At 62.5% G+C, this 24,198-nt stretch overlaps 1 protein-coding gene across 1 annotated transcript in view; it reads right to left on the reverse strand.

Moving 5' to 3' along the window:
- Positions 1–410: 410 nt before the first annotated feature.
- AHNAK2 (AHNAK nucleoprotein 2) overlaps positions 411–24,198 on the reverse strand; it is a 28,486-nt gene continuing 4,698 nt past the window's right edge. The window contains exons 2-8 of the mRNA XM_056113700.1: positions 20,685–20,737; positions 20,503–20,598; positions 20,140–20,229; positions 19,707–19,851; positions 19,460–19,602; positions 2,699–18,491; positions 411–2,584 (exon numbers count right to left, since the gene is read on the reverse strand). Of these exons, the coding sequence (XP_055969675.1) occupies positions 411–2,584; positions 2,699–18,491; positions 19,460–19,602; positions 19,707–19,851; positions 20,140–20,229; positions 20,503–20,598; positions 20,685–20,737 (18,494 nt within the window). The remainder of the gene's footprint in view (positions 2,585–2,698; positions 18,492–19,459; positions 19,603–19,706; positions 19,852–20,139; positions 20,230–20,502; positions 20,599–20,684; positions 20,738–24,198) is intronic.

Here is a 24,198-nt window from a genome sequence, read left to right on the forward strand (position 1 = left end):
GAGTAGGTTAGCTAGAAGTGAGAGGCAGTTTCTGGAACGTGCTAGTCAATGATTGTCAGGACGCAGCAACAGAAATGACCCCAGAAGTACTCCATTCACCAGAGCCCTCTTCACGAAGCAACAATTATGTTCTGGTGGGTTCTGGAGCAGGTCCCTAGAAACGTCTTCACTAGAGACCAATCTCCAGCACCCCTCTGCCATGGGCCAAGTCATGCATCTCAGTGAGTCAGGATGTCTTTTGCTTGCCGAGCTTCGGGGTGTACTGTGGTTGAGCACCTGTGGCCTCAGGTCAGAGTCCATGGGCACAGAGGTGGGAGCACTCAGGATGGGGTGAGCTCAGGCTTACTCTGTAACCCCATTTCTGTGGTGTCAGAGCCTGCGGGCCCCACTACTCTTGTGCTCCAGCAGGATCACTTGGTCCTCGCTGAGGATGCAGCTGTGTGTGCATCATGGGTCAGCTCCTCCTCTTCCTCTTCTCCCGGAGAGAACGTTTCTCGGGCATCAAAAAAGGTGGCTGCTTCATCTTGGAGGTTGTGCTCTGCTAGACTTGCCTCATCCTCAGTGGCTTGGCATTTCTCAGCGGGAGGGGAGGAGAACCCCAGTTTGGGAAACCGGAACCAGCCTGCCTTCTCCTGCTTGCCAGGCAGTCTTGATTCAGGCCGGGCCTCGGGCTGCTTCTGAACTGGGCCCGTTTGCTGTATTTGGGCTCCAGAGGCAGCAACTGGCTCCTCAGGGGCCGATGGAGAAAACCCGATGTTTGGGAACCAAAACCTGAAGAGCCCAGAAGACCTTTTACTTTCTGGTTTCTCTTTTGGGGGAATGTGTTCTGCCAGGGTTGCCCCCGGGCTGTCTTCAGGGGGAAATTCAAGAATTTCTGCAGGCTCCTCATCAGAACAGCTCTCGGCACATTGGGCACCAGAGCCAACTTCAAAGCCAGCTGTTGCCTCCCTGTCGCTGGACACCACTTCAAATGGTTCTTGAGAGTCAGCACTCAGGACTACCTCTCTGGGAGTTTCGTGAGCCCCAAGGCTCACACCTGTCTGGAGAGTGGGCTCTGGGTTTCTCCCCTTCAGCGGGGAAAATCCATAGGAGGCCTTCTGTGAGGCTGGGGTCTCCAACTCGCATACAGTCTCCGTAGTAAAGGTCTTGGGTCCCCAGGGATCAGCCGAGCCTGCCAGGGCTCTGCTGTGGATGGTGACTGCATGGCTCTCGGCCTGAGCACCTTGAATGCGCACTCTCACCTTAGAAATGGGGGGCACTTCTGAGGGGAGGTGGCAGTCCTTTAGTTGCTCCCTGCAGTGCCCTGCACTCTCCTTCAGGATGGTTGCACCCCAGATTTCAGGGTTCTCTGTCTGCAGGGTGAGGTGGAGATGGTTCTCAGGGTGCCACACTTCTCGAACCATTGGAATGAAAATGTCAGTGTCCAAGCTGGGGTCAGGGAAGGTGAACCTCGGCACCTTCAGTTTGGGAAACCTTACTTTAAGCACAGAATCTTCCCAGACTATGCCCATGCCACCGAGAGAAGTGGGGGCTGGGCCATGGGGGCTAGGTGCCATCACTGTGGAAGGTCTCCTCACTGCCTCTGCTTCAGGGCCCGGGATTTCAGAAAAGCTGGCATGGGTCAGCAGGAGGGGGCCTTCTGCTGGACAGGTCCCAACAGGGGAAGATGACCCAGCTGGAAGAGGCTGCTTCCCAGAGCCTGGGCCAGTACTGTGCAAATTGCGCCGAAGCACATCGGCATAGGAGGCGCTGTCGGGAAACGCCTTGTCCTCATTGCTCTTGGGGGAGTGCAGGGGCACAGCCACTTCCCCAAGGAGCTCCTGAGTCATAGCTCTACCAGGAGCTTCTTCTTGGGGGCTGCAGGTATCAAGTAGGAGTCTGGGAACCTTTTCCAGCCCTGCAGCCTCCCCTTTCTCCTTGGATGAAGCACGCCGCATGCCAGGCAGGTGGAATGTAGGCATCCTAAACCAACTATCTCGAGAGGCTGCCCCCTCGGTGCTTGACACATCAGCATCCTTGGGTCTACATGATGGCAGGAGTGGGTTTTCTGTGGTGGGGATCACTGGCTTCCCAATAGGCTGCCTCTTGGAGACTTCCGCACAGGCACTATCTCCTAAAGAGAGGCTGTGTTGCTCTGTGGTGTCAGGGTCCTTGATGCCACTCTGGACCACCAGGGTCCTAGAAAAGGTAGGGTGTGGCTCTCCTGGCGACAGAACAGCCCTGGCCTGGGAGAGCTCAGTCGTAGGAAGAGGAAGCTCTGGCAGCACTGGGCCAGTCTGCCCTAGTTTGATCCCCTCTCCATCCTCCTCTGGCGGGACATCCTTTGGGTGAATATAAACTTGGGGCATCCCTTGCAGCCTGTCCGTTTCTGTGGACGCACTAAGCTTTACGTCCTCCACGTGGTGTTTAGGGACCCCTTTCTTGGGGGACCACCGAAAAGATGGGAGCTTGAGCTTGGGCATTTTTAATGGACTGCCCTTACCTGCCCGGGCAGCACCCTCAGTGGGAACTTCACATGCCACTGCTGATGAAGTCCCCTCAGTTTGGGAAGGGACCTCGGGGGACATACACACAGAATCTGTGCCTGAATGCAACAGTTGTGGATCAGTCACAGGGCTTTTCGAGGAGTCAAGCCTCTGTGTAGAGCAAGGGCCAGACACAGTAGGGACAACCTGAGCATGAGGGGCCCCCACCTCACCCATAGCTGTGGGATCCGAATACTGAAACTTCGGTCCATGAAATTTAGGAAAAGTCACAGGTCCATATGATGTGGGAAAGAGAGAAACGATAGATTCAGTGTGACAAGCAACTGGGGATGGCAGTGGTCCCTCGAGGATAGCTTTGGAAACACCATCCATGACCCCTTCAGAGGTGTCCACAAGCAATACATGCGACTCAGCAACCTGAGGAATATCCTCCTGAAACTTAATGAGGGTTCCAGGACCAGAGGAAACGGAGAAGGAAGGATCAGACTGGAGCTGAAGACTGACTGCACTGGAAGGGATAGACACACCACCAAGAGCTAAACCCTGAGGTGAAGGGCCCACTGCAACATCCAGGTCACCGCACACAGAATCATTGACAGACTTGCTGGGAGAAGAGCCCCTAAAGGAAGGCATCTTGAACTTCGGCATTTTAAACTTCCTATCCTTGGACCCCACGGCCTTGACTCCCAGGGCTATGTCTGCCTCCAGCGTGGCCTCAGGCGTCCGAATGTCAACCTCAACTGTGGGCAGCTTCACTTCCGCGCTGGGGGTGCTGACGTCGGCCTTGGCGCCTTTCACATCCAGTTTTGGGGCCGTGATGTCCACCTGGGGGCCCTTGAAGTCGACTTTGGGCACCTTGAAGCTGGGTGTCTTCACCTTGGGCAGGTGGCCCTTGAGGCCGCCTCTGACGTCCACGTCGGGGAGTGTGGTTTCGGGCATCTCGACGTCGGGGGGCTGCATGGCCTTGACGCCGGACACCACGTCCACGTCCACGGACGGGAGCTGGACGCTGAGGTCCCCGGTCTTGAGTTCTCCCTTGGCAGAGGACAGGGAGACATCGGCCTGCATCTCTGGCAAGGTGACGTCCACGTCGCTGTGCATGGAGGCCTCGATGGATTTGCCTGCTGCGGAGCCCCCGAAGGAGGGCATCTTGAACTTGGGCATCTTGAACTTGCTGTCCCTGGCCCCCACGTCCTTGCCTCCCAGGGCGATGTCCGCCTCCAGCGTGGCCTCAGGGGTCCGAATGTCAACGTCAACTGTGGGCAGCTTCACCTCCACGCTGGGGGTGCTGACGTCGGCCTTGGCGCCCTTCACATCCAGTTTTGGGGCCGTGATGTCCACCTGGGGGCCCTTGAAGTCGACTTTAGGCACCTTGAAGCTGGGTGTCTTAACCTTGGGCAAGTGGCCCTTGAGGCCGCCTCTGACGTCCACGTCGGGGAGTGTGGCTTCGGGCACCTCGACGTCGGGGGGCTGAACGGCCTTGACGCCGGACGCGACGTCCACGTCCAGGGACGGGAGCTGGACGCTGAGGTCCCCGGTCTTGAGTTCTCCCTGGGCAGAGGGCAGGGAGACATCGGCCTGCATCTCTGGCAAGGTGACGTCCACGTCGCTGTGCACGGAGGCCTTGCCTGCTGCGGAGCCCCCAAAGGACGGCATCTTGAACTTGGGCATCTTGAACTTGCTGTCCCTGGCCCCCACGTCCTTGCCTCCCAGGGCGATGTCCGCCTCCAGCGTGGCCTCAGGGGTCCGAATGTCAACGTCAACTGTGGGCAGCTTCACCTCCACGCTGGGGGTGCTGACGTCGGCCTTGGCGCCTTTCACATCCAGTTTGGGGGCCGTGATGTCCACCTGGGGGCCCTTGAAGTCGACTTTGGGCACCTTGAAGCTGGGTGTCTTCATCTTAGGGAGGTGGCTCTTGAGGCCGCCTCTGACGTCCACGTCGGGGAGTGTGGCTTCAGGCACCTCGACGTCTGGGAGCTGCACGGCCTTGACGCCGGACGGGACGTCCACGTCCACGGATGGGAGCTGGACGCTGAGTTCCCCGGTCTTGAGTTCTAACTGGGCAGAGGGCAGGGAGACATCGGCCTGCATCTCTGGCGAGGTGACGTCCACATCGCTGTGCACGGAGGCCTTGCCTGCTGCGGAGCCCACGAAAGAGGTCATCTTGAACTTGGGCATCTGGAACTTGCTGTCCCTGGCCCCCACGTCCTTGCCTCCCAGGGCGATGTCCGCCTCCAGCGTGGCCTCAGGGGTCCGAATGTCAACGTCAACTGTGGGCAACTTCACCTCCACGCTGGGGGTGCTGACGTCGGCCTTGGCGCCTTTCACATCCAGTTTGGGGGCCGTGATGTCCACCTGGGGGCCCTTGAAGTCGACTTTGGGCACCTTGAAGCTGGGTGTCTTCATCTTAGGGAGGTGGCTCTTGAGGCCGCCTCTGATGTCCACGTCGGGGAGTGTGGCTTCAGGCACCTCGACGTCTGGGAGCTGCACGGCCTTGACGCCGGACGGGACGTCCACGTCCACGGATGGGAGCTGGACGCTGAGTTCCCCGGTCTGGAGTTCTCCCTGGGCAGAGGGCAGGGAGACATCGGCCTGCATCTCTGGCAAGGTGACGTCCACATCGCTGTGCATGGAGGCCTCGATGGATTTGCCTGCTGCGGAGCCCCCGAAGGAGGGCATCTTGAACTTGGGCATCTTGAACTTGCTGTCCCTGGCCCCCACGTCCTTGCCTCCCAGGGCGATGTCCGCCTCCAGAGTGGCCTCAGGGGTCCGAATGTCAACGTCAACTGTGGGCAACTTCACCTCCACGCTGGGGGTGCTGACGTCGGCCTTGGCGCCTTTCACATCCAGTTTGGGGGCCGTGATGTCCACCTGGGGTCCCTTGAAGTCTACTTTGGGCACCTTGAAGCTGGGTGTCTTCATCTTAGGGAGGTGGCTCTTGAGGCCGCCTCTGATGTCCACGTCGGGGAGTGTGGCTTCGGGCACCTCGACGTCGGGGGGCTGAACGGCCTTGACGCCGGACGCGACGTCCACGTGCAGGGACGGGAGCTGGACGCTGAGGTCCCCGGTCTTGAGTTCTCCCTGGGCAGAGGGCAGGGAGACAACGGCCTGCATCTCTGGCAAGGTGACGTCCACGTCGCTGTGCATGGAGGCCTCGATGGATTTGCCTGCTGCGGAGCCCCCGAAGGAGGGCATCTTGAACTTGGGCATCTTGAACTTGCTGTCCCTGGCCCCCACGTCCTTGCCTCCCAGGGCGATGTCCGCCTCCAGCGTGGCCTCAGGGGTCCGAATGTCAACGTCAACTGTGGGCAGCTTCACCTCCACGCTGGGGGTGCTGACGTCGGCCTTGGCGCCTTTCACATCCAGTTTGGGGGCCGTGATGTCCACCTGGGGGCCCTTGAAGTCGACTTTGGGCACCTTGAAGCTGGGTGTCTTCATCTTAGGGAGGTGGCTCTTGAGGCCGCCTCTAACGTCCACGTCGGGGAGTGTGGCTTCAGGCACCTCGACGTCTGGGAGCTGCACGGCCTTGACGCCGGACGGGACGTCCACGTCCACGGACGGGAGCTGGACGCTGAGTTCCCCGGTCTTGAGTTCTCCCTGGGCAGACGGCAGGGAGACATCGGCCTGCATCTCTGGCAAGGTGACGTCCACGTCGCTGTGCACGGAGGCCTTGCCTGCTGCGGTGCCCCCAAAGGACGGCATCTTGAACTTGGGCATCTGGAACTTGCTGTCCCTGGCCCCCACGTCCTTGCCTCCCAGGGCGATGTCCGCCTCCAGCGTAGCCTCAGGGGTCCGAATGTCAACGTCAACTGTGGGCAGCTTCACCTCCACGCTGGGGGTGGTGACGTCGGCCTTGGCGCCCTTCACATCCAGTTTTGGGGCCGTGATGTCCACCTGGGGGCCCTTGAAGTCGACTTTGGGCACCTTGAAGCTGGGTGTCTTCATCTTAGGGAGGTGGCTCTTGAGGCCGCCTCTGACGTCCACGTCGGGGAGTGTGGCTTCAGGCACCTCGACGTCTGGGAGCTGCACGGCCTTGACGCCGGACGCGACGTCCACGTCCACGGACGGGAGCTGGACGCTGAGTTCCCCGGTCTTGAGTTCTCCCTGGGCAGAGGGCAGGGAGACATCGGCCTGCATCTCTGGCAAGGTGACGTCCACGTCGCTGTGCATGGAGGCCTCGATGGATTTGCCTGCTGCGGAGCCCCCGAAGGAGGGCATCTTGAACTTGGGCATCTTGAACTTGCTGTCCTTGGCCCCCACGTCCTTGCCTCCCAGGGCGATGTCCGCCTCCAGCGTGGCCTCAGGGGTCTGAATGTCAACATCAACTGTGGGCAGCTTCACCTCCACGCTGGGGGTGGTGACGTCGGACTTGGCGCCTTTCACATCCAGTTTGGGGGCCGTGATGTCCACCTGGGGGCCCTTGAAGTCGACTTTGGGCACCTTGAAGCTGGGTGTCTTCATCTTAGGGAGGTGGCTCTTGAGGCCGCCTCTGACGTCCACGTCGGGGAGTGTGGCTTCAGGCACCTCGACGTCTGGGAGCTCCACGGCCTTGACGCCGGACGGGACGTCCACATCCACGGACGGGAGCTGGACGCTGAGTTCCCCGGTCTTGAGTTCTCCCTGGGCAGACGGCAGGGAGACATCGGCCTGCATCTCTGGCAAGGTGACGTCCACGTCGCTGTGCACGGAGGCCTTGCCTGCTGCGGAGCCCCCAAAGGACGGCATCTTGAACTTGGGCATCTGGAACTTGCTGTCCCTGGCCCCCACATCCTTGCCTCCCAGGGCGATGTCCGCGTCCAGCGTGGCCTCAGGGGTCTGAATGTCAACATCAACTGTGGGCAGCTTCACCTCCACGCTGGGGGTGGTGACGTCGGCCTTGGCGCCTTTCACATCCAGTTTGGGGGCCGTGATGTCCACCTGGGGGCCCTTGAAGTCGACTTTGGGCACCTTGAAGCTGGGTGTCTTCATCTTAGGGAGGTGGCTCTTGAGGCCGCCTCTGACGTCCACGTCGGGGAGTGTGGCTTCAGGCACCTCGACGTCTGGGAGCTCCACGGCCTTGACGCCGGACGTGACGTCCACATCCACGGACGGGAGCTGGACGCTGAGTTCCCCGGTCATGAGTTCTCCCTGGGCAGACGGCAGGGAGACATCGGCCTGCATCTCTGGCAAGGTGACGTCCACGTCGCTGTGCACGGAGGACTTGCCTGCTGCGGAGCCCCCAAAGGACGGCATCTTGAACTTGGGCATCTGGAACTTGCTGTCCCTGGCCCCCACGTCCTTGCCTCCCAGGGCGATGTCCGCCTCCAGCGGGGCCTCAGGGGTCCGAATGTCAACGTCAACTGTGGGCAGCTTCACCTCCACGCTGGGGGTGGTGACGTCGGCCTTGGCGCCTTTCACATCCAGTTTGGGGGCCGTGATGTCCACCTGGGGGCCCTTGAAGTCGACTTTGGGCACCTTGAAGCTGGGTGTCTTCATCTTAGGGAGGTGGCTCTTGAGGCCGCCTCTGACGTCCACGTCGGGGAGTGTGGCTTCAGGCACCTCGACGTCTGTGAGCTGCACGGCCTTGACGCCGGACGGGACGTCCACATCCACGGACGGGAGCTGGACGCTGAGTTCCCCGGTCCTAAGTTCTCCCTGGGCAGACGGCAGGGAGACATCGGCCTGCATCTCTGGCAAGGTGACGTCCACGTCGCTGTGCACGGAGGCCTTGCCTGCTGCGGAGCCCCCAAAGGACGGCATCTTGAACTTGGGCATCTGGAACTTGCTGTCCCTGGCCCCCACGTCCTTGCCTCCCAGGGCGATGTCCGCCTCCAGCGTGGCCTCAGGGGTCTGAATGTCAACATCAACTGTGGGCAGCTTCACCTCCACGCTGGGGGTGGTGACGTCGGCCTTGGCGCCTTTCACATCCAGTTTGGGGGCCGTGATGTCCACCTGGGGGCCCTTGAAGTCGACTTTGGGCACCTTGAAGCTGGGTGTCTTCATCTTAGGGAGGTGGCTCTTGAGGCCGCCTCTTACGTCCACGTCGGGGAGTGTGGCTTCAGGCACCTCGACGTCTGGGAGCTGCACGGCCTTGACGCCGGACGGGACGTCCACATCCAGTGACGGGAGCTGGACGCTGAGGTCCCCGGTCTTGAGTTCTCCCTTGGCAGAGGACAGGGAGACATCGGCCTGCATCTCTGGCAAGGTGACGTCCACGTCGCTGTGCATGGAGGCCTCGATGGATTTGCCTGCTGCGGAGCCCCCGAAGGAGGGCATCTTGAACTTGGGCATCTTGAACTTGCTGTCCCTGGCCCCCACGTCCTTGCCTCCCAGGGCGATGTCCGCCTCCAGCGTGGCCTCAGGGGTCCGAATGTCAACGTCAACTGTGGGCAGCTTCACCTCCACGCTGGGGGTGCTGACGTCGGCCTTGGCGCCCTTCACATCCAGTTTTGGGGCCGTGATGTCCACCTGGGGGCCCTTGAAGTCGACTTTGGGCACCTTGAAGCTGGGTGTCTTCACCTTGGGCAGGTGGCCCTTGAGGCCGCCTCTGACGTCCACGTCGGGGAGTGTGGCTTCGGGCATCTCGACGTCGGGGGGCTGCATGGCCTTGACGCCGGACACCACGTCCACGTCCACGGACGGGAGCTGGACGCTGAGGTCCCTGGTCTTGAGTTCTCCCTTGGCAGAGGACAGGGAGACATCGGCCTGCATCTCTGGCAAGGTGACGTCCACGTCGCTGTGCATGGAGGCCTCGATGGATTTGCCTGCTGCGGAGCCCCCGAAGGAGGGCATCTTGAACTTGGGCATCTTGAACTTGCTGTCCCTGGCCCCCACGTCCTTGCCTCCCAGGGCGATGTCCGCCTCCAGCGTGGCCTCAGGGGTCCGAATGTCAACGTCAACTGTGGGCAGCTTCACCTCCACGCTGGGGGTGCTGACGTCGGCCTTGGCACCCTTCACATCCAGTTTTGGGGCCGTGATGTCCACCTGGGGGCCCTTGAAGTCGACTTTAGGCACCTTGAAGCTGGGTGTCTTAACCTTGGGCAAGTGGCCCTTGAGGCCGCCTCTGACGTCCACGTCGGGGAGTGTGGCTTCGGGCACCTCGACGTCGGGGGGCTGAACGGCCTTGACGCCGGACGCGACGTCCACGTCCAGGGACGGGAGCTGGACGCTGAGGTCCCCGGTCTTGAGTTCTCCCTGGGCAGAGGGCAGGGAGACATCGGGCTGCATCTCTGGCAAGGTGACGTCCACGTCGCTGTGCACGGAGGCCTTGCCTGCTGCGGAGCCCCCGAAGGAGGGCATCGTGATCTTGGGCATCTTGAACTTGCTGTCCCTGGCCCCCACGTCCTTGCCTCCCAGGGCGATGTCCGCCTCCAGCGTAGCCTCAGGCGTCCGAATGTCAACGTCAACTGTAGGCAGCTTCACCTCCACGCTGGGGGTGCTGACGTCGGCCTTGGCGCCCTTCACATCCAGTTTTGGGGCCGTGATGTCCACCTGGGGGCCCTTGAAGTCGACCTTGGGCACCTTGAAGCTGGGTGTCTTAACCTTGGGCAGGTGGCCCTTGAGGCCGCCTCTGACGTCCACGTCGGGGAGTGTGGCTTCGGGCACCTCGACGTCGGGGGGCTGAACGGCCTTGACGCCGGACGCGACGTCCACGTCCAGGGACGGGAGCTGGATGCTGAGGTCCCCGGTCTTGAGTTCTCCCTTGGCAGAGGGCAGGGAGACATCGGGCTGCATCTCTGGCAAGGTGACGTCCACGTCGCTGTGCATGGAGGCCTCGATGGATTTGCCTGCTGCGGAGCCCCCGAAGGAGGGCATCTTGAACTTGGGCATCTTGAACTTGCTGTCCCTGGCCCCCACGTCCTTGCCTCCCAGGGCGATGTCTGCCTCCAGCGTGGCCTCAGGGGTCCGAATGTCAACGTCAACTGTGGGCAGCTTCACCTCCACGCTGGGGGTGCTGACGTCGGCCTTGGCGCCCTTCACATCCAGTTTTGGGGCCGTGATGTCCACCTGGGGGCCCTTGAAGTCGACTTTGGGCACCTTGAAGCTGGGTGTCTTCACCTTGGGCAGGTGGCCCTTGAGGCCGCCTCTGACGTCCACGTCGGGGAGTGTGGCTTCGGGCACCTCGACGTCGGGGGGCTGAACGGCCTTGACGCCGGACGCGACGTCCACGTCCAGGGACGGGAGCTGGACGCTGAGGTCCCCGGTCTTGAGTTCTCCCTGGGCAGAGGGCAGGGAGACATCGGGCTGCATCTCTGGCAAGGTGACGTCCACGTCGCTGTGCATGGAGGCCTCGATGGATTTGCCTGCTGCGGAGCCCCCGAAGGAGGGCATCTTGAACTTGGGCATCTTGAACTTGCTGTCCCTGGCCCCCACGTCCTTGCCTCCCAGGGCGATGTCTGCCTCCAGCGTGGCCTCAGGGGTCCGAATGTCAACGTCAACTGTGGGCAGCTTCACCTCCACGCTGGGGGTGCTGACGTCGGCCTTGGCGCCCTTCACATCCAGTTTTGGGGCCGTGATGTCCACCTGGGGGCCCTTGAAGTCGACCTTGGGCACCTTGAAGCTGGGTGTCTTCATCTTAGGGAGGTGGCTCTTGAGGCCGCCTCTGACGTCCACGTCGGGGAGTGTGGCTTCAGGCACCTCGACGTCTGGGAGCTGCACGGCCTTGACGCCGGACGCGACGTCCACGTCCATGGACGGGAGCTGGACGCTGAGGTCCCCGGTCTTGAGTTCTCCCTGGGCAGAGGGCAGGGAGACATCGGCCTGCATCTCTGGCAAGGTGACGTCCACGTCGCTGTGCACGGAGGCCTTGCCTGCTGCGGAGCCCCCAAAGGAGGGCATCTTGAACTTGGGCATCTGGAACTTGCTGTCCCTGGCCCCCACGTCCTTGCCTCCCAGGGCGATGTCCGCCTCCAGCGTGGCCTCAGGGGTCCGAATGTCAACGTCAACTGTGGGCAGCTTCACCTCCACGCTGGGGGTGGTGACGTCGGCCTTGGCGCCTTTCACATCCAGTTTGGGGGCCGTGATGTCCACCTGGGGGCCCTTGAAGTCGACTTTGGGCACCTTGAAGCTGGGTGTCTTCATCTTAGGGAGGTGGCTCTTGAGGCCGCCTCTGACGTCCACGTCGGGGAGTGTGGCTTCAGGCACCTCGACGTCTGGGAGCTGCACGGCCTTGACGCCGGACGGGACGTCCACATCCAGGGACGGGAGCTGGACGCTGAGGTCCCCGGTCTTGAGTTCTCCCTTGGCAGAGGACAGGGAGACATCGGCCTGCATCTCTGGCAAGGTGACGTCCACGTCGCTGTGCATGGAGGCCTCGATGGATTTGCCTGCTGCGGAGCCCCCGAAGGAGGGCATCTTGAACTTGGGCATCTTGAACTTGCTGTCCCTGGCCCCCACGTCCTTGCCTCCCAGGGCGATGTCCGCCTCCAGCGTGGCCTCAGGGGTCCGAATGTCAACCTCAACTGTGGGCAGCTTCACTTCCGCGCTGGGGGTGCTGACGTCGGCCTTGGCGCCTTTCACATCCAGTTTGGGGGCCGTGATGTCCACCTGGGGGCCCTTGAAGTCGACTTTGGGCACCTTGAAGCTGGGTGTCTTCACCTTGGGCAGGTGGCCCTTGAGGCTGCCTCTGACGTCCACGTCGGGGAGTGTGGCTTCGGGCATCTCGAAGTCGGGGGGCTGCATGGCCTTGACGCCGGACACCACGTCCACGTCCACGGACGGGAGCTGGACGCTGAGGTCCCTGGTCTTGAGTTCTCCCTTGGCAGAGGACAGGGAGACATCGGCCTGCATCTCTGGCAAGGTGACGTCCACGTCGCTGTGCATGGAGGCCTCGATGGATTTGCCTGCTGCGGAGCCCCCGAAGGAGGGCATCTTGAACTTGGGCATCTTGAACTTGCTGTCCCTGGCCCCCACGTCCTTGCCTCCCAGGGCGATGTCCGCCTCCAGCGTGGCCTCAGGGGTCCGAATGTCAACGTCAACTGTGGGCAGCTTCACCTCCACGCTGGGGGTGCTGACGTCGGCCTTGGCGCCCTTCACATCCAGTTTTGGGGCCGTGATGTCCACCTGGGGGCCCTTGAAGTCGACTTTAGGCACCTTGAAGCTGGGTGTCTTAACCTTGGGCAAGTGGCCCTTGAGGCCGCCTCTGACGTCCACGTCGGGGAGTGTGGCTTCGGGCACCTCGACGTCGGGGGGCTGAACGGCCTTGACGCCGGACGCGACGTCCACGTCCAGGGACGGGAGCTGGACGCTGAGGTCCCCGGTCTTGAGTTCTCCCTGGGCAGAGGGCAGGGAGACATCGGGCTGCATCTCTGGCAAGGTGACGTCCACGTCGCTGTGCACGGAGGCCTTGCCTGCTGCGGAGCCCCCGAAGGAGGGCATCGTGAACTTGGGCATCTTGAACTTGCTGTCCCTGGCCCCCACGTCCTTGCCTCCCAGGGCGATGTCCGCCTCCAGCGTAGCCTCAGGGGTCCGAATGTCAACGTCAACTGTGGGCAGCTTCACCTCCACGCTGGGGGTGCTGACGTCGGCCTTGGCGCCCTTCACATCCAGTTTTGGGGCCGTGATGTCCACCTGGGGGCCCTTGAAGTCGACCTTGGGCACCTTGAAGCTGGGTGTCTTAACCTTGGGCAGGTGGCCCTTGAGGCCGCCTCTGACGTCCACGTCGGGGAGTGTGGCTTCGGGCACCTCGACGTCGGGGGGCTGAACGGCCTTGACGCCGGACGCGACGTCCACGTCCAGGGACGGGAGCTGGACGCTGAGGTCCCCGGTCTTGAGTTCTCCCTTGGCAGAGGGCAGGGAGACATCGGGCTGCATCTCTGGCAAGGTGACGTCCACGTCGCTGTGCATGGAGGCCTCGATGGATTTGCCTGCTGTGGAGCCCCCGAAGGAGGGCATCTTGAACTTGGGCATCTTGAACTTGCTGTCCCTGGCCCCCACGTCCTTGCCTCCCAGGGCGATGTCTGCCTCCAGCGTGGCCTCAGGGGTCCGAATGTCAACGTCAACTGTGGGCAGCTTCACCTCCACGCTGGGGGTGCTGACGTCGGCCTTGGCGCCCTTCACATCCAGTTTTGGGGCCGTGATGTCCACCTGGGGGCCCTTGAAGTCGACTTTAGGCACCTTGAAGCTGGGTGTCTTAACCTTGGGCAAGTGGCCCTTGAGGCCGCCTCTTACGTCCTCGTCGGGGAGTGTGGCTTCGGGCACCTCGACGTCGGGGGGCTGAACGGCCTTGACGCCGGACGCGACGTCCACGTCCAGGGACGGGAGCTGGACGCTGAGGTCCCCGGTCTTGAGTTCTCCCTGGGCAGAGGGCAGGGAGACATCGGGCTGCATCTCTGGCAAGGTGACGTCCACGTCGCTGTGCACGGAGGCCTTGCCTGCTGCGGAGCCCCCGAAGGAGGGCATCTTGAACTTGGGCATCTTGAACTTGCTGTCCCTGGCCCCCACGTCCTTGCCTCCCAGGGCGATGTCCGCCTCCAGCGTGGCCTCAGGGGTCCGAATGTCAACGTCAACTGTGGGCAGCTTCACCTCCACGCTGGGGGTGCTGACGTCGGCCTTGGCGCCCTTCACATCCAGTTTTGGGGCCGTGATGTCCACCTGGGGGCCCTTGAAGTCGACCTTGGGCACCTTGAAGCTGGGTGTCTTAACCTTGGGCAGGTGGCCCTTGAGGCCGCCTCTGACGTCCACGTCGGGGAGTGTGGCTTCAGGCACCTCGACGTCGGGGGGCTGAACGGCCTTGACGCCGGACGCGACGTCCACGTCCAGGGACGGGAGCTGGACGCTGAGGTCCCCGGTCTTGAGTTCTCCCTTGGCAGAGGGCAGGGAGACATCGGGCTGCATCTCTGGCAAGGTGACGTCCACGTCGCTGTGCATGGAGGCCTCGATGGATTTGCCTGCTGCGGAGCCCCCGAAGGAGGGCATCTTGAACTTGGGCATCTTGAACTTGCTGTCCCTGGCCCCCACGTCCTTGCCTCCCAGGGCGATGTCTGCCTCCAGCGTGGCCTCAGGGGTCCGAATGTCAACGTCAACTGTGGGCAGCTTCACCTCCACGCTGGGGGTGCTGACGTCGGCCTTGGCGCCCTTCACATCCAGTTTTGGGGCCGTGATGTCCACCTGGGGGCCCTTGAAGTCGACCTTGGGCACCTTGAAGCTGGGTGTCTTCATCTTAGGGAGGTGGCTCTTGAGGCCGCCTCTGACGTCCACGTCGGGGAGTGTGGCTTCAGGCACCTCGACGTCTGGGAGCTGCACGGCCTTGACGCCGGACGCGACGTCCACGTCCATGGACGGGAGCTGGACGCTGAGGTCCCCGGTCTTGAGTTCTCCCTGGGCAGAGGGCAGGGAGACATCGGCCTGCATCTCTGGCAAGGTGACGTCCACGTCGCTGTGCATGGAGGCCTCGATGGATTTGCCTGCTGCGGAGCCCCCAAAGGAGGGCATCTTGAACTTGGGCATCTGGAACTTGCTGTCCCTGGCCCCCACGTCCTTGCCTCCCAGGGCGATGTCCGCCTCCAGCGTGGCCTCAGGGGTCCGAATGTCAACGTCAACTGTGGGCAGCTTCACCTCCACGCTGGGGGTGGTGACGTCGGCCTTGGCGCCTTTCACATCCAGTTTGGGGGCCGTGATGTCCACCTGGGGGCCCTTGAAGTCGACTTTGGGCACCTTGAAGCTGGGTGTCTTCATCTTAGGGAGGTGGCTCTTGAGGCCGCCTCTGACGTCCACGTCGGGGAGTGTGGCTTCAGGCACCTCGACGTCTGGGAGCTGCACGGCCTTGACGCCGGACGGGACGTCCACATCCAGGGACGGGAGCTGGACGCTGAGGTCCCCGGTCTTGAGTTCTCCCTTGGCAGAGGACAGGGAGACATCGGCCTGCATCTCTGGCAAGGTGACGTCCACGTCGCTGTGCATGGAGGCCTCGATGGATTTGCCTGCTGCGGAGCCCCCGAAGGAGGGCATCTTGAACTTGGGCATCTTGAACTTGCTGTCCCTGGCCCCCACGTCCTTGCCTCCCAGGGCGATGTCCGCCTCCAGCGTGGCCTCAGGGGTCCGAATGTCAACCTCAACTGTGGGCAGCTTCACTTCCGCGCTGGGGGTGCTGACGTCGGCCTTGGCGCCTTTCACATCCAGTTTGGGGGCCGTGATGTCCACCTGGGGGCCCTTGAAGTCGACTTTGGGCACCTTGAAGCTGGGTGTCTTCACCTTGGGCAGGTGGCCCTTGAGGCTGCCTCTGACGTCCACGTCGGGGAGTGTGGCTTCGGGCATCTCGACGTCGGGGGGCTGCATGGCCTTGACTCCGGACACCACGTCCACGTCCACGGATGGGAGCTGGACGCTGAGGTCCCTGGTCTTGAGTTCTCCCTTGGCAGAGGACAGGGAGACATCGGCCTGCATCTCTGGCAAGGTGACGTCCACGTCGCTGTGCATGGAGGCCTCGATGGATTTGCCTGCTGCGGAGCCCCCGAAGGAGGGCATCTTGAACTTGGGCATCTTGAACTTGCTGTCCCTGGCCCCCACGTCCTTGCCTCCCAGGGCGATGTCCGCCTCCAGCGTGGCCTCAGGGGTCCGAATGTCAACGTCAACTGTGGGCAGCTTCACCTCCACGCTGGGGGTGCTGACGTCGGCCTTGGCGCCCTTCACATCCAGTTTTGGGGCCGTGATGTCCACCTGGGGGCCCTTGAAGTCGACCTTGGGCACCTTGAAGCTGGGTGTCTTAACCTTGGGCAGGTGGCCCTTGAGGCCGCCTCTGACGTCCACGTCGGGGAGTGTGGCTTCGGGCACCTCGACGTCGGGGGGCTGAACGGCCTTGACGCCGGACGCGACGTCCACGTCCAGGGACGGGAGCTGGACGCTGAGGTCCCCGGTCTTGAGTTCTCCCTTGGCAGAGGGCAGGGAGACATCGGGCTGCATCTCTGGCAAGGTGACGTCCACGTCGCTGTGCATGGAGGCCTCGATGGATTTGCCTGCTGCGGAGCCCCCGAAGGAGGGCATCTTGAACTTGGGCATCTTGAACTTGCTGTCCCTGGCCCCCACGTCCTTGCCTCCCAGGGCGATGTCTGCCTCCAGCGTGGCCTCAGGGGTCCGAATGTCAACGTCAACTGTGGGCAGCTTCACCTCCACGCTGGGGGTGCTGACGTCGGCCTTGGCGCCCTTCACATCCAGTTTTGGGGCCGTGATGTCCACCTGGGGGCCCTTGAAGTCGACCTTGGGCACCTTGAAGCTGGGTGTCTTCACCTTGGGCAGGTGGCCCTTGAGGCCGCCTCTGACGTCCACGTCGGGGAGTGTGGCTTCGGGCACCTCGACGTCGGGGGGCTGAACGGCCTTGACGCCGGACGCGACGTCCACGTGCAGGGACGGGAGCTGGACGCTGAGGTCCCCGGTCTTGAGTTCTCCCTGGGCAGAGGGCAGGGAGACATCGGCCTGCATCTCTGGCAAGGTGACGTCCACGTCGCTGTGCATGGAGGCCTCGATGGATTTGCCTGCTGCGGAGCCCCCGAAGGAGGGCATCTTGAACTTGGGCATCTTGAACTTGCTGTCCCTGGCCCCCACGTCCTTGCCTCCCAGGGCTATGTCCGCCTCCAGCGTGGCCTCAGGGGTCCGAATGTCAACGTCAACTGTGGGCAGCTTCACCTCCACGCTGGGGGTGCTGACGTCGGCCTTGGCGCCTTTCACATCCAGTTTGGGGGCCGTGATGTCCACCTGGGGGCCCTTGAAGTCGACTTTGGGCACCTTGAAGCTGGGTGTCTTCATCTTAGGGAGGTGGCTCTTGAGGCCGCCTCTGACGTCCACGTCGGGGAGTGTGGCTTCAGGCACCTCGACGTCGGGGAGCTGCACGGCCTTGACGCCGGACGCGACGTCCACGTCCAGGGACGGGAGCTGGACGCTGAGGTCCCCGGTCTTGAGTTCTCCCTGGGCAGAGGGCAGGGAGACATCGGGCTGCATCTCTGGCAAGGTGACGTCCACGTCGCTGTGCACGGAGGCCTTGCCTGCTGCGGAGCCCCCAAAGGACGGCATCTTGAACCTGGGCATCTTGAACTTGCTGTCCCTGGCCCCCACGTCCTTGCCTCCCAGGGCGATATCATCCCCGTCCTTGTTTTCTTTGACATTAGTTTCTTTTTCTCTTCCTTCCTGTTTTGTTTTTTCTAAGTAGTTTTCTTCTTGGTCTGGTTTCTCTCTCTTGGTCCTTGTTTCTTCTCTGTCCTCTGCTTTGACTCTGAACTTCGGAGTTTTTAGCTTTGGGAATCGAACTGGTGTCCCCCACAGGACTGTGCCACTGCTTGTCTCCTGCGTCTTGTCTTTTAGCGACAGCCTCGCCAGCTCTTGCTCCAGCTCCAGCACGTCTTTCGGCTCGCTCTGCCCTGCCCCTCTTGGTCTCCTGTCTCCTTTCCTTGTCCCCATGGGGTCCTCCTTGCCAAGGTGTGGCTCGTGTTGTTCCCACCCTTCTCTTCTGTGTTTCTTCTCTGTGGCTTTTCTGTTGTCCCCCTGAGTCATCTGAGCTGACTCTGCACGCTGTTCCGTGCTCAGGCGACCTTTTGGGGCAGCTGCTTTCTGCCGTGTCTCTTCCGCCACTCCAGTCATGCTCTCTTCCTGCGCGTCGCTCCAGGCCTCAGCCTCCCCCTGGAGCCCCGCATGCTCCTCTCCTCCTTGGGCCCCTCTGGCCCGCTGCCAGCCTGCGCACCCCGCCTTTCCCGAGAGCTTCCTGAATCTCAGGTTTATGAGACCTTTCCTGCGTCTGCCCTTGCTGCCTGCCTTCATTTCCTGCGCGTCGTCAGGGAGCTGTGCCTCTGTGTCCGTGCTGGTGGGCGACACGTCTCCGTCGGCTCCCTGCTCGTAGGCTTCTGAGGAGCTGTGTGACCTCCTGGGGCCCGGGCGGCCTTTGCTCTTGATGGCCTGGAATTTGGGCCACGACAGCCGTTCCCTCTGGGCCTTTCGCCCTCTGCCTGTGCGGGTCTTCGATAGTAGCCGCTCTTGGTCCCCTTCTCCTTCCAGCGTCTTCGTGGGCGTGTCCAGAAGGCCTTCCGTGGTGACGTCCTGCTCCTGAAATACAAGGGCAGGGAGGGGGGTGGGGGGAGAGGGCCTCTAGGCTCTGGCTTCTGTCACCTCTGAAGACAGTGACTCCTGCTGTGGCTCAGAGCCCAGGGAAGCCTGTCCACGCACTTTAACATGACAGAGACACATCTCTGCCGTTTGCAACTCCATGGCAGGGCCCCGGGGGCTTTGGAAGTGCCGGATGCTGGCATGCCGGGAAGGTTTCGGCGTACGCACGTAAGAGGCAAGGCAGTGATGAGAAGGAACAAGGCAAACCCATGGCCGGCACCTGGGCTCTGTGGGTGCTGGGTGAGTTGGGCATTACTCAATAGAAATGCTGGTCTTGGGGTGTGGGTGCTGGGTGAGGGTGGGGGCTCACTGGTGGTGCTGGGGGATGTTTGAGGGGAGTCGGGGGTGCTGGTGGGGGATTAGGGAGCAGGTGTGTGCTGGGGTGGAATTGGGGGAGCGGGTGGCTGCTGGGGAGGTTTTGGGGTACAGGTGGGTGTAGGTGGGTTAGGGGGAGCAGGTGGGTGCCGGGGGAGGTCTGAGGAGCAGGTGACGGGGAGAGTCAGGGAGCGTGATTGGGTGCTGGGGTGGGCGGGGAGGGAGGGATGGGGCTCCGGGAGTCGGGAGTGGGGGAGGGGGTGGGGACAGCTGGTGAGTGTTGGGCGAGGTGAGGGAAGGAGTGAATCCGCACAAGTGAGTTCAGGACCCCTGGTTCCAGGGAGTTCCAGGACAGTAGGAGGGTCAGTGGGACATGAGGCTCAGTGAGGAAGTGAGGTCCTGCATGCAGGAGGCCTGGGTTTGCTCAGGAACCACTGGGGGGGAAAAGAGAAGAGGGAGAGAGAGGAGGGCAGAGAGGGATACGGGAAGGGAGGAGCAGAGCGGAGAGAAGGGAAAGGGAGGGGGAGAGAGGGAAGAGGAGAGGGAGGGGGAGGGGCCAACGGAAGGGGGCGGGAGCCCTGCCCCGTGGTCACCTGCTGGCAGGCTTGCTGTGCCTCAGGAAGCTTCCGGCGGATGCAGAACTGCACCTTGTAGGGCTCGGAGTACTGCAGGATCTTGAGCGCGTCTTCGTACCGGATGTCATCGAAGAAGATGGTGGCGCTGAGCAACTGATCCCCTGGACACAGACACGCCCTTGAGCCCCACCGTCACGGGGGCCCGTGGGATGCGGAGGGCGCCCCGCACACGCGCAGCTCGAGCCCTGCCCTCCCTCCGACGCACCTTCCTGCAGGCTGAAGAGCTTGGCCGCGGTGGAGCCCTTGAGCACCTGCTTGACGAAGAGGCCGTGGCGCCCGCCGCCCGCCACGCTGTAGCCGCTCGCGCCCGCCTCCACCTCGGTCTTCAGCGTGGTGGCCTCCGCACCCTCCTGCGAGACGCGCCGTCAGAGCGCCCCCGGTCCAGGCCCAGCCGCTGGGCAGAACCTCCCTCCCGCTCCCTTGCTCCGGCCCACTCCTGACCATGCGGTGCTGTCACCCTCCACACAGGTCTAGAACCTTCCTTGGCCTGTGCCCAAGCTGGCCACAGTGGACCCCATTGCGCTCGCCTTCTTCCCCCCGCCCCGATGTCTCTCCAGGATAGTGGGCAGGTGTGCAGAGCCAATGTCTCGCTCCTTCCATGCCTGGCGGGGCCCCTCTCCCTGACCCCGCCCCCGCACACCCACCTCTGTGCGACTCATCCTGGAAAAGGTCCGCGAGTCCCCCGAGTCCCGTTTCCGCCAGGCTCTCCGGCTGCCCCTTTCGTCTTCCTGCAGCCAGACACGGCAGTTAGCGCCAGGGACCCCGGAGACAAGTGACCCCCAGCCCCCTTCTCGGGGTGCCCCACCATAGCTGGGCTTGGGGTGCCAGCCCGAGGAAAGAGCACGAGCCCTTAGGGGTGTGCAGGGCTCCAGTGCCAGCTCGCAGTGTCGGGTGCTGGCCCTGCTGTTCCCACCGTTCAGCTGAAGGGGGCCCCAGGATAGGCCGCCGGTGAGCCCTGACATGCAGCCTCACCACGCCCTGCGTGCATGCAGTATCCTTACCAGGAGGCCCACGCCGACGCCCTCGGTGCACTCGTACACTGGGGACGAGCCCTGCGGTCGGGGCCGAATGATCTCAGCCCCAGGCCCCTCTGTCACCTGCAGGAGAGGAGCACACTGTCCTCAACCCGTTGGCTGGCAGGGGCAGAGGGGCTGGGGAGTGGCAGGACCCTGGCCTCACTTACAGAGTTCTCAGTTTCGAGGTCCAGATCCTCAGGTTGAAGGCGCCGGCCGGCAGCTGCACGGGAGAGTCAGAGTCAGAGTAAAGTGAGGGTCGGTGCAGGCTGGAGCCACGGCACAGCAGGGAGGACGCATGCCTCACACGCCGCCGTCCCATGTTCAAGCCCCAGCACCCCATAAGGGCCCCTGACCACCACCAGGAGTGACCCCTGAGTGCAGAGCCACAAGTAAGCCCTGAGTACTGCTTAGTGTGGGCCAAAAAATAAACCCCCCAAAAGTGAGAGAGTGGAGATGGGGGAGACTTGCCCAGAATAAGGAGCTTCTGCACCCCTGTTGCCCCTGAAGAGGAGCACGCACTGTGCTCCCTGGAGGGGGAGGAGCCCCTGCACCGTGCGTCTGGAGCACCCGCCTGCTTGGGAAGTCCCCAGCTCCGCACTGAGAGCAGCCCCTGAAGCCCCTGGCGGCTATCGGCCCAAACCCAAATCATAAAGCCTGAAGCCATCAGGTCTGGAGAATCCGTGGGAAATGCCATGCTAACGCTTCAGTGAAGAGAATATCAGAAAGAAGCTGGAAAAGGCAAGAGCCGGACTTTCAGAGAGGCTGGAAGTGATGCAACAGCAACGGACTGCAAACCTGCTGGTCCCCGAGACGACCTGGGCGAACAGAGGGGACAGAGGGTGTGAGGAAGCAAACAGCTTCCACCCAGGCCACTGCTGCGTTCGGCTGGATGACCACTGCCAGTCAGGAGGAAAACCCAAAAACGTCATGGGGCAGAAGCGCCACCAACCCCACAGGCAGACGGAGATGTGAGGCCCCACACGCCTCAGGTGGGACGTGCCCGGGAGGCCCAGCCCGGGGGCGTGCTTGGGGGTCCCAGCCAGCTCTCCGGCGGACAGCGGGTGCCACCGGTTGCCTTGCTGGTCCTGGGCAGGTCTTAATTGTGGGCCTTCGCCTGCTCCTCGTCATAGCTCGTCCTGTGCATAAGAGGCTGTTTCATGAGCGGGCGGTGACCACAGGTGGGAGGAAAGGGCCAACGGCTTGAGCCAAAGTTGCTTCATTTCCCCAGAATACTGACATACTGCTAGGGGCTCCTCTGGGAGTGAGCACTGTACACAGGCCCTCAGGAAGCCTGGTGAGCAGAGAATGTTCTGGAACTAGATGGTGATGACCGCACAAGTCTACAAAGTCCTAAAAGTGATTGAATTGCACAGCTGCCATAGGTAGGGGCTCCGATGGGCAAACGGGTCGTTAAAAGAGAGGCCAGGCTCAGGAGAGAGCAGAGAACCAGATGCCTAGAGACGCCAGGCTGCCTCATCAGGGCAACCTGGGGGAGGGCGCAGGTGAGGCCCCGCCCCGCCAACTGAGCCAGCCCGGCCAGTCGAAAAGCTCCAGAACCCAATCGCCGCCCGGCTCATGGCCACTTTCCACACGCTCGTGTGAATGTATTCCTGGACCAGGCCGCTGATATACCAAGAGTAGCACACCACTTATGATGGGGTTTAAAGCAGAGGGCAATAATCTTAGGGGGAAATCTATGTATACACATATAAGCACACAGGGCTCAATGAGGGACCGTATATATGTGGGGGACAGCATGTGTGACACAGGGGAGGACTCGGTGGCCACCAGGCCCATAAATGGGCACTGGATACCTGCAGAAGACCAAGACAGCCAGGGCCCCTGCTGGGCGGCACCCGACCCCGATGGCCTGCAGGAAGTGGGCTAAAGAGCAGAAAACTTGGGGCTGAAGTGAGTAGTAGGGCACAGTGGGTAGGGCGTTTGCCTTGAATGCAGCCAACCTGGGTTCGATTCCCAGCATCCCATATGGTCCCCTGAGCACTGCCAGGGGTAATTCCTGAGTGCAGAGCCAGGAGGAACCCCTGAGCATTGCCGGCTGCGACCCAAAAAGAAAAAAAAAAAAGAAAATTTGCAGCAGAGGTGGTAATGGGGACTGACAGAGGACAGCAGGGAGGGCCGACCCGGGTTCAGTTCCCCACATCCCCCATATGGTCCCCGAGCACCCCCAAGGGTAATTCTTGAATGCAGAGCCGAGTAACCCCGGATGTGACCCCAAAACAACAACAAAAGAAGGTAGTCAGACTCCATGTGCTGAGGGGAGGCCCAGAGAAGCGGCAAGGGTGGGGGGCACCTTCGGACACGGCCGCTGAGGATGGAGCACGCAGGTCAGTAAGCATGGGATAACCCCCAAGCAGAACAGCTTTTGGGGGTCACAGTGGTCCTGGGAGTGTGGGGAGCTGAGCAAGACGCGTGGACCATGCTCCATGCGACCATGTGGGACCCGCCCACATACTCAGCGGGCCAGACCTTCGGGTTCCAGCATTTTGGGCTGCTGTGGCCACAGGAGGCTGCCTGTGCCGACCCCATTTGACCCCATTCCTGGGGAGGGTTGCAGGCCCCCACATCCTCCCGCTCTCCTAGCCGCACCCAGAAACCAAGGCTGTGTGCTCGCCCAGCCACGGACCAGCCTCTCCACGGCAGCCAGGGGAGCAGCCCCGAGAGCCTGGGTGGGAGGGCCCGTGTCCCCAGACACCCCCACGCACAGAGACCCTGTATACAGACTCCAAGGACATGGCGTGCTCCACATGCAAACTCCAGGGATCCCGTGTACCCCCGTTTACAGCCCATAGATGGGACCCCTGTGGTTCCCACCTCTGAACCCCCGGAACACACAGGACCTCGGAGGATTTAGCGCCGGGGTGCCAGGCTGGGTGAGATGCCCCACCCACGCTCAGCCAACCTGAGGGCCCCTCCCTCACGACACCCATCACCCCATCCCAGCAGGAAGGAGGAGGGGCGGGGGCCAGGGAAATCATACCAGCACTGGCCCGGGTCAGCCCTGGAGACCCCATGACACCCATCGTGAGGTCTCCAGCTACGTGCCCAGGCACCTGCTGTCAGGACTCTGCAGGGGGCCAAGGGGAGGGGCCCCAGAACCCCCCTCCCTCTTGGGGCTTCCCACAAGAGCCTCAGCTGCCTGTGTGCTGAGTCAGAGGCAGCAAAACAGCCAGAGGTGCAGGGCGTGGCAGAGAGAGAGAGAGAGCTGTGTGTGTGTATAGAGGCCTTGTGGAGGGGGGTGAGGGGAGGGCCCTGCAGGTCCTGGAGAAGGGGGTGGGGCCCTGTAGGGCTGGGGGGTGTAGAGGCGAGCTAGCGCGGAGGCAGGCTGGGCACCAGGCAACCCGGGTGGCAGCAGAAGGCCTCGGTTGATCTCCAGGCTGCTGGACCAACTGCACCCCCAAAGCTCTCAGGAGACTTCAGGCCTCTTCAGGGGTGTCAGGCGGCCCCCGTGCCCAGCGCCCGGGGGGTGTCAGGAGCTGAGGCGCCACACCCAGCTCAGCCTTGTCACTGCTGGCCCAAGCCTGTCCTGGCCTGGCCCCTCCCTCGTGACACCCATCCCCCATCCCAGCAGGGGAGGAGGAGCCCCATCCCACTGGGGGCAGGGGGGCCTGCCCAGGGATGGAGGGACAGGGAGGGAGTCCTGGAGTGGGAGGTGTCATCAGC

This window comes from Sorex fumeus, unplaced genomic scaffold (genome assembly GCF_029834395.1).
Source record: "Sorex fumeus unplaced genomic scaffold, SorFum_2.1 ptg000022l, whole genome shotgun sequence".
Lineage (NCBI taxonomy): Eukaryota > Metazoa > Chordata > Mammalia > Eulipotyphla > Soricidae > Sorex > Sorex fumeus.